A 9,387-nucleotide genomic window follows, 5' to 3' on the forward strand; every position below is an offset into this window, starting at 1 on the left:
AATCTTTTCTTTCTTCACTAGTGCAGCATTTCCAGATGGATATATTTCTGGCTTGCAGTAATGTAGAAAGACACAGGTGAGCTCAGTTACCAAAAAGATCCCCATTATCAGTGCAAAACAGAAGCAATTTGGAAGGAAAAAAAAGATCATTAACTATATTCAAAACGAACGTACAGGATTCTGTTCTAACGTTAAAAGTCAGGTCTCTTAGTGACAGTGATTGTCTTGGAGAAAAATAATTTGCATCAGCATGGAGAAGAAGAGATTCAGTGTAGCAAGAAAATTACAGGAAAGGTTTTCTTTGAGTTCTTTACAATGGAAGTACCAGGTGCTTTTCCCCTGTAAAGATAAAAGATTTTGCCTGGATATTACCAGTCAGCTTGACTGGCACAATCATTCCTGAAAAATTGTTTTAGTATAAATAAGTTATTCCCAAGTGAAGACCCTCTATTCCCAACAGAGTGAGTTTACTTTTCAGTTACGAGTACTTCATTTTGTGAGTAGTCTAATTATTCTAGAATACAACTACTTACTATTGCAGAATGAAGTGTCCACACAGGGAGCTATTATAGTGTAGTTTATTCAATATACAGTTATTTTGTGCCAGGCAGTTTTTCTCAGAAAAACTTTTGAGATTTGCATGGAAGCTGAACTCCTGTTTTATATTAAGAGAATGTAATTTATCACCACACAATTTAATCATGTCATTTAACCTTGATTTTTCTGAACATTTGCAGTCTAGCCCTTTATATAGGTTCATAATTACAATTAAATAATTGATAAGGCCTTTAGAAATTTAACACTAAAGAGCAAGCCTCTTTCCTTCAACTCCTTTAATAAACTTAATAGTACAGATTCTTTAATCTTCATGGATTCGTAAAAAGAAATTGAAATTATGTGTGTAGGCTACATTAGAAGAATTTTGATTACTATCTTGTAGTTGTTTTCCATAGCTGAACGTTCCTATCGGTATAGGATCTGAAAACTGCTCTACGTCAATAAAGACTTGTCATCTTTGAAAACAGCTGACATCTACCAAGTACAGCTGCTACAATTAAATAGCCATTTTGAAACAGGCATCTGAATTAGAATGAGAGCTTCTGTCTTCTCATAACATAGAGGTCCTCAACCTTTGTTGAAGAAAATTGGATGAGAAAAAACGGAAATGATGTGTTTCTTAAAAAAGAGAGAACCATTTGTTACAAATCTCTGTCAAAGTTGTATGCACCAGCCTGTAGGGGGACAAACTTTTTCATAATTTAGGAAAAATAGCAATCTATTTTCTGAAGCTATTAGGAGGTAGCATGAAGTAAAGGGATGAAGGAGTTGGATAACTCTGAAACTTCTACTCTTCCAGTCATGGAATGATGCTTTTTGTCACTTTTCTTACAGTTAATACTGTTACAATTGACTGTCTTCAAATAAAAAAATACGTATAATGGAAGCTTGGTACTGTCTTGATTTATGGTCTTTTAAAAATCTGAGTTTATGCAAAAATTCTTAAAACTGTAAAAAGTTTTTGGGTGTCCTTTGTTTTTAATATTTTCACAGCTTCGAAAGTACTTCAGAACAGTGATTGTAACTATCCTTAGAATAGTATTATTTCATACTATTCCACAGAATAGTAAAGAGAAAGATCAATTAACTTGATAAAACTGACCTGAAATTTCAGTTCTGAAGTATAATATCTGTTGACGTGTATTTAAAGCTAAAATAAACTAGCTTTGTCTTAAACAAAAGCTGAGTCTTCTACTGCAGCTGCCATTTTGCCCACAATGTATGGACAAGTGGATTATACGTGAATTGCGGTTAGGCATCTAAGATGAGAAAAAAACTAGGAATTAAAGTTAAGCACTGCTCTCTTCTTTATGCTACAGCTAAGCTCTTCACCGGAAGAAACTTGTTTGTAGGATAGTGTTTTTTTGTTTTAATGCAAATAATAAAGTATAAATAATACAAAATAAAATGTAAGTTAGCTGTATGTGCTGTTTTGTGCTATGTTTTTAAAAATAATTTCCCAGTATGTTTCTTAGAATATATTGCTAGCATTTTCTCAAAGGTAGTTAATCATACATAGTGATTTATGGAATATATGTCTTACTAGTTATCATATTCCTAAAGTAAAGAATGTTTCTCATTTATTTTTAACCATGAACAGGATGAAGAGAGTATTCCAATAACGTATCGAGAGTTACCTGAATACAAAGAACTGTTAGAGTTTAAAAAACTGAAGAAACAGAAACTCCAGCAGATGCATGCGGAAAGTGGATTTGTGCAGCATGTGGGATTCAAGGTGAGTTTAAGAGGTGTTCTTCTGTTACTCAGTGGATTGTAAAAGTTTTCAAAGGTAACATGGTTTGGATTTCCTAAAAAGGCTTTGTTCAATATAACAAGTTTGGTTCCTTAGTTCTTGTTCAATGTGTCTGTTTTCTCTCATCTTCTTTAATAAAAACAACCCAAGTAATTCACTCTTTCCGATAGCTCAGGTTTCACTGAATACTGATATTGTATGAAAATTAATAAGCATACTGTCTTTTCCTCATTCATATTATGAAAATACAGCTCTAGAGCCAGGTTAAATCATTGTAGAATTCCATTTGACACTACACTCTGTTTTGACAATGATTCATTGATGATAATTCTCTGATTAGGAATTTGGAGTCATTTTGCCTCCACCTGAGGCCAAAGAAGGGACAAACATTTTTCATGAGAACAGTAACAGATTAATAATTCTTTTGTTTTGTAGCAACTTCCTATCAAGTAATAAGTCGCAGAAGTTGAAGCAAGGACATGAAACAATAGTTATGTGAAATTAAGAAAATAAACATTAAGTTAAACTAAAGTGTTGTCCCAGTATCAACCATTAATAGGCAACATGAAAGAAAGGGCATTCTCTACACTGTATTTTCTGGTTTGCAAGGGATTTTCTGTGTAACTGGTTGCTATGTTGGAACAGTTTTTTCACGTTGTTTAGTGTTATGCGGCTAGATTTATTTTCTAATACCCATTTATATGAGAATGCAAAGATATTCAGTTTAAAGTTCATTTCAAAATGACTGGAAAATTAAGACAGCCTCGTTAGTTCCATTTCCCCCCCCCCCCCCCCCAAGTTAACATGGTGTGTTTGGTTTGGGGGGTTTTTTTCCCCCCCCCCCAAGTTAACATGGTGTGTTTGGTTTGGGGGGTTGGGGGTTCTTGTGGGGTTTTTTTTATTGTGTTTTTTTGTTTGTTTGGTTTTGGTTTTTAAGTTAGTGTTTTCTTTCCCAAAATTCAAAACTTCGATCAGGCAGACCAGACTTCTAGGTAACAAACTAGTTGCTTTTTCTACATAAAATTACTCTGAAAAGTAAATTGGCATTATGCAGTGTCAAGCATTCAAAGTTTGAAAGTTTCCTTGCAATCTGAATTTCATTTTGTTACGCATTATAGTAAGCTATGAAACTACATGATTATATACTATTTTCCCTCAGGAGCGCTGCCTCGCTCAGTGCACGGGCTGGACAGAGCTCATCTAATAAGCAATCATTCAGAACACTTTTGGTTCTGCGCGACCTTTCAGCCCATTTACTACACATTATTCAAACTCTGCTTTGAATATTGAATTATTGAATTCCTTGTGGGCTTTTTATGGCTTTCATTGCTATAATATCAGTGCACTTTGCAAATACCTTTTCTTTTCCTTAGGAAATGAAAGGCATGGTATTTCTGTTTCACAGGGGAAAGAGAGGGAAGCTGGAGCACAGAGATTCAGGTCAAGGGTTTCCACTATCTTGGTTCTTTAATTGAGATAACTGGAACCAATTTTTATTTTTTATTTTTTTTAAAGTATTTAGCATTATACTGAACTTGATATTTTCAAAGAACAGCTCTGAGTATGCTTAGTTCCTCCTCATTATCAGCCCTCAAAACTCTGAAAGCCACCTGTGGAAGGAAGGGATACAGCTGTGACAAATCTGTGAAGTGTAAGGTGTTTGTAACCCTGAGTGGATTAGCTATGGCTGGGAACGAGCTGCTCTGCGAGTGAGTTTCACAGATGCTGTGAGAGAACTTCAGGTTCTGAAGGAGGATGAGCTATGGGAGCACAGGCTTGTTTCCCACGTTTCTTTTTCCTTTTCAATCCTGTCACTGCAGCACTCTTCAGAGTTTAGATTTTTGAAAAGTTCTCCTTGCCTTGAAGTCCCATGTTCCAGGTTTCCTTTTTTTATCAAGTATCTTTGCATTTCTGCCCCTCTTCTCTACCATTGTGAATTTTTCATCCAGTCTTGATGTTTTGTTTGTACTTTGTTTCCTCCTCTTCATGGCACGCTGTTCTTGCACTTAGCTGCTGTTGTGTTGTCCCTGATTCTTCTCAGGGGATTAGTTCTTGTCTTCTTGCTCAGCTTTAGTTTTAGACTTCTGTTCCCTTCCCTGAATATGTTGTCCCACTTCCTTACCAGCCACCTGGCTTTTAGTTCCAGCCCACCTATAATGTGTTACTATGTTTCCTGAGTCTGAAAGTGCATCAGTCTGATCCATGGTGTCGTGATCTGCAGCCCATCAACAGCCTCCCAACGGCTCTACTGGTCTAGTCTCACTGCTTTCTTCTGCCATGGAAAGTGAATCTGTACTTAGACATTTCATATGGTTGGACTTAAGCTATAGAAACATCACGTTCATGTATTGTGTTGCAGCAGTTCTTACAGCCATGTGAGGATAAGCAGTGACTGCAGGCAGGACTAGGTCTGCTTTTGTTGAGCAGGAGGATAATGTCAACATGGAGCATTTGGAGAGTGGGAAGCAAAGTGAGAGAAAGATTGATCAATCCTCAGGGCTCTGGAGGGCCTCTCCTAGAGTATGAGGACTTCTTTATCCATGAATATGTTATGGTCTGTGATGAGAAGGATTCAGCTGTGTGGGCTAGTAGTAATCGACCTACATACATGCCTTTCTATATGGTGTATTGGTGTATACTGTTACTGACATAAGTGATTACAGTTGCTGTTTTTTCAATGCTCTTCCATCTGCTTCACAGTGTGATAACTGCGGAATTGAACCTATCCAGGGTGTCCGGTGGCACTGCCAAGACTGCCCTCAAGAAATGTCCTTGGATTTCTGTGATTCTTGTTCTGACTGGTGAGCAGCATACGCTTCTACTTGTTATTTGTAATTAGCTTGAATATCCCTATGTGGCTTAATTGCTGTGTATGTTGGAAATCTTCGCTCCAGCATAGGACACATCTCCTGTGTTGGGTGAAGTGGAAGATACTTTAGGATATATTTGTGGGAGATATATTTTGTAAGCGTGTTCTGGATGTATAATTTTTTTTTTCTTAATACAGTGGACAGATAGGTTTGGTACTGTTAAATAGTGGGGGAAATTATATTTTATGAATCTGTTAATATGATCACTGTTTCTGAAAGTTAAGGAAAGTTAAGATAAGGAAAATATTTGACTTTTAATCTGTTATCTTTTTCTTTCCCTTGCAGTCTGCATGAAACAGAGATTCATAAGGAAGATCATCAGTTAGAACCTATTTACAGAGCAGAGACATTTTTAGACAGAGACTACTGCATGTCCCAGGGCACCAGTTACAATTATCTTGACCCAAACTACTTTCCAGCAAATAGATGACATGGGAAGCAGATCTACCATCTTGGGCTTACTATCCTCTTTGAAAAATAACAATGGCACCATTGTTAATTCTGTGCACATTTTGGAAAGACTCTGCTTTCCCTGAAATGTCGCTCACAGCATGACAGCTTCCTGGGTGTACTTGTCAAACTACAGCTTTGAGCTGTCATGGTTCTAGATCACTGAACAGCAGCTGAACATTCCTAGTGTGCAGAAGGTTTCACTGGGAGACTTTTCTTTCACCACATTAGTCATTTTTAGGTGGTGAATCTAAACACAAAAGAAAAACATACAAAAGGGTGAGCCAGAAATGAGAGCACACATTAAAGATAGAGTAAATTCCAAAGGCTTTGAAGAACTTGGTTATAATGAGATCCAGAGGAGATGAAGTATTTATATAAAAACAGTTTAGTAGCTTGCAGTTTTGTTGTGAAATAGTTTTCAGCACAGTAACTGACTTCTTTAGGCAAGGTTTTAACCAATGACAGTGTTTGCTTCTAGGATGTACTCTAAAAAATACTCACTGTCTCAGCGATGGTTGGTTACAGGCCTTTATTAAATCGGAGCTGCTTAATCACATTGACTTTCAATTTTTTTAATTTTTTTCTTTTTTTTTTTTTTGTTTTTTTAAAACCACGATGAACTCTATTTACCAACAGTGAAGCACTACAGGGGGCAACTGTGGCATTGCTTCCTTAACCAGCTCATGGTGTGTGAATGTTATAAAATTGTCACTCAGATATATTTTTTAAATGTAATGTTATATAAGATGATCATGTGATGTGTACAAAATATGGTGAAAAGTGCCAGTGGTAGTAACTGTGTAAAGTCTCTAATACTCAACATTAACTCCTTCAAAATAAAATACACAGCCTTCTGCCTCTGTATTTGGAGTTGTTAGTGCAACTCATCTTTTTGTTTTTTTTTTTAAAACCACGATGAACTCTATTTACCAACAGTGAAGCACTACAGGGGGCAACTGTGGCATTGCTTCCTTAACCAGCTCATGGTGTGTGAATGTTATAAAATTGTCACTCAGATATATTTTTTAAATGTAATGTTATATAAGATGATCATGTGATGTGTACAAAATATGGTGAAAAGTGCCAGTGGTAGTAACTGTGTAAAGTCTCTAATACTCAACATTAACTCCTTCAAAATAAAATACACAGCCTTCTGCCTCTGTATTTGGAGTTGTTAGTGCAACTCATCAAAGAAAACTGCCTAATATAAATCATATATATGGTAATAATTTTTCCTCTTTTGTAGTCTGCACAAGATCCATGAAAGATTGTATTTTTATTACTATTTAAACAGTGATTAAATTTAGCCTGAGCAGTGAGCAAGGGTTCACATGCATTCTTTTATACTGCTGGATTTTGTTGTGCATCATTTAAAACATTTTGTATGTTTCTTCTTATCTGTGTATACAGTATGTTCTTAAATAATGTTCAATTGTCAGGAGAACTGTGAGAAATAAACTATGTGGATACAGTCTGTTTATATATAGAATGCTTACTGTGACTTCCTTTCTGTGTAGTTCTGACTTTTTAATCAAGATGGAAAACATTAAAAGGACATTTTAATACGTCATACAAATATTCACTATGCAGACCTGCAAGATGCCCAGCGCCTTCCTCTGCTGTTAATTTCAGTGGGAACTGATGGTGCTCTGCGCCTACTAAAATATGCTTTGCCTTTTGCAGGATTAGCATTCTAGATTTCTCATATTTTACTTACAAACTGTTCTTTTTCAGATTGCAGAAAATTCAGATTTTAGTAGCCTTGGTACACTGTATACCATTGTCTGAGAAGCTTTGTAATTATTGTGACATATTTTAGTTAATATATTTTCTATTGAAATGTATAGCTTGTGATTCAGAAACACTTGATTATTTTATAACTGTAATAGACTTCCAGTTGCTTTGAAACTTGAATACTCAGAGTCATTAGCTAGAAAAGAACTAATTTGACTTTAAAAGATGGCAATAAGAAGGATAATTGGCTGGCTGCACCTAATAACTTTAATTATAAACTGATCAGTATTAAGTTTTGCAATAAATTCATGTGTAGTTATTTTTTGCTTCAGAAAAAAAGAATTTTAAGCATTTAATCTATTTAGAAGGTAATACAGTACAGTTACTAAAACACTGAGCAAGTATCATATGTAAACATATCTCAAGTATCTAGTATACTTAGATAAATTTAATAAACCTTAAAAAAATACAACACAAATTCACATGATGTATTTTAGTTTTTAATTGGAAAAGATACTGCTCTGAGAGGCTCTCTAATACAATAAAAAATGTGCTTTCCACATCATTCACACTGTTTATAGGAAGCTAGAGTTGATGAAGGTGTATTATCAGGGAGAGAATCTGTGGTAATCTTTGCTTTCTGTTGATATCCTGAAAAAACTACTGGAAGAAAATAGCAGAAATACACTCGTGAAAATATGATTAAGTGCAAATATTCAGTCATCAGTTTAGCATAGCTTGGGAAGAACAAAAAGCCATGGTATAATTTGAATGAGATTTGAAGCAGAAGGAGAATTTCAAGTCTGAATCACCCAAGAAAGAAGTGTCTTGGATAAGTCCTCTTTTTATTGAATATGTATAAATATTTATATTTCCATATGCATGCATATACAGCTATTTCTCTTGCATACATTATGAACATATGCAAATAGATCTCTAATGCACATACACCCAACCAAGCATGGGAATTTTTTTTTGTTCCACAGAAAAGACCAGAAGAAGCAGAAAGAAAAATTCAACTGAAACTGTATGTTAAATAATTTTTGTAATCTGATTTTAACAAAAAAAAAAAAAGCAGCTGATTGTTGCCTTTTGTTCCCATCCCGCACAAATATGATACTCCACATTTTTTAACTTATATTGTAATTAGAAGTAATAAAAAATACTGCAGACAACCTATCCAGATGAATTTGCAACTTCATGGTAACTCCAGAATGTTTTACTTTTTCTTTTGGAAAAATACTACACCAGACAGCTGCCAGTGCTTCAAGGCTGGGTTTAGAGAAACCGGCCTTCTCAAGCTGATGCATTATGAGAGTCGCTCGCTTAAAGCTGTTGTACTGCAGACGTTACTGGTTACTTAATGGCACTGGTCTGGAGCTGGAGAAGCACGTCCTAGAGCATCAGAGGTAAAATGTAGGCTATAAAAGGACCCAGGAAAGACGGAACATCCAGGATATGAAGGATAAGACCGTATCTAAAACAGTCCCTTAAAAAAATAATTGAATTAGCATTCACAGGGCAAATGCCAAGGAAGAAAAAGAAAACAGAAGACTGCCCTGAATGGAGAAAAGACATACTACTCTGTAAGCATGCTGATTTGAGCTATATTTTCAAGTCATGTACTGTGCTTTAAAAAGGATTAAACCCACATATACTGTAACAGAAATCATTACTCCTCATTTTTGTACGTTTTATTTGTATTATGTCTTCATTACAAGAAAGGTAACTTTAAAAATACAAATCTGCCGCATAAAGTACAACTTTGACAGTAAGAGCAATCATGCAACCCACTTCAACTGTGAATTCATCCAGTAGTTCCAGTAAGAGGATGCAATTACTTTACAGGAATGTCAAACAAGCTTTTATTTAGCTATCAATACCAAAGAAACTCCACAATATTTTGGTTAACATAATGGAAATACAAAATGATTTTTACAGACTTTTTTGCAGATACTACAGATAAATGGCTTACTAAAGATGCAAGCAATATGAATCAAATAACCCCTGACGTTTTCC

The 9,387-nt window shown here is 35.3% G+C and overlaps 1 protein-coding gene across 1 annotated transcript in view; it reads left to right on the forward strand.

The window, feature by feature from the left end:
- Positions 1–6,523, forward strand: part of ZZZ3 (zinc finger ZZ-type containing 3) — a 37,436-nt gene extending 30,913 nt beyond the window's left edge. Inside the window, exons 10-12 of the mRNA XM_009287268.1 lie at positions 2,159–2,293; positions 5,012–5,112; positions 5,467–6,523. Coding sequence (XP_009285543.1) covers positions 2,159–2,293; positions 5,012–5,112; positions 5,467–5,611 — 381 coding nt within the window. The 3' untranslated portion in view covers positions 5,612–6,523. The remainder of the gene's footprint in view (positions 1–2,158; positions 2,294–5,011; positions 5,113–5,466) is intronic.
- The last annotated feature ends 2,864 nt before the right edge of the window (positions 6,524–9,387 follow it).

The sequence above is a fragment of the Aptenodytes forsteri genome, unplaced genomic scaffold (assembly GCF_000699145.1).
Source record: "Aptenodytes forsteri isolate BGI_AS27 unplaced genomic scaffold, ASM69914v1 Scaffold119, whole genome shotgun sequence".
Classification (NCBI taxonomy): Eukaryota; Metazoa; Chordata; class Aves; order Sphenisciformes; family Spheniscidae; genus Aptenodytes; species Aptenodytes forsteri.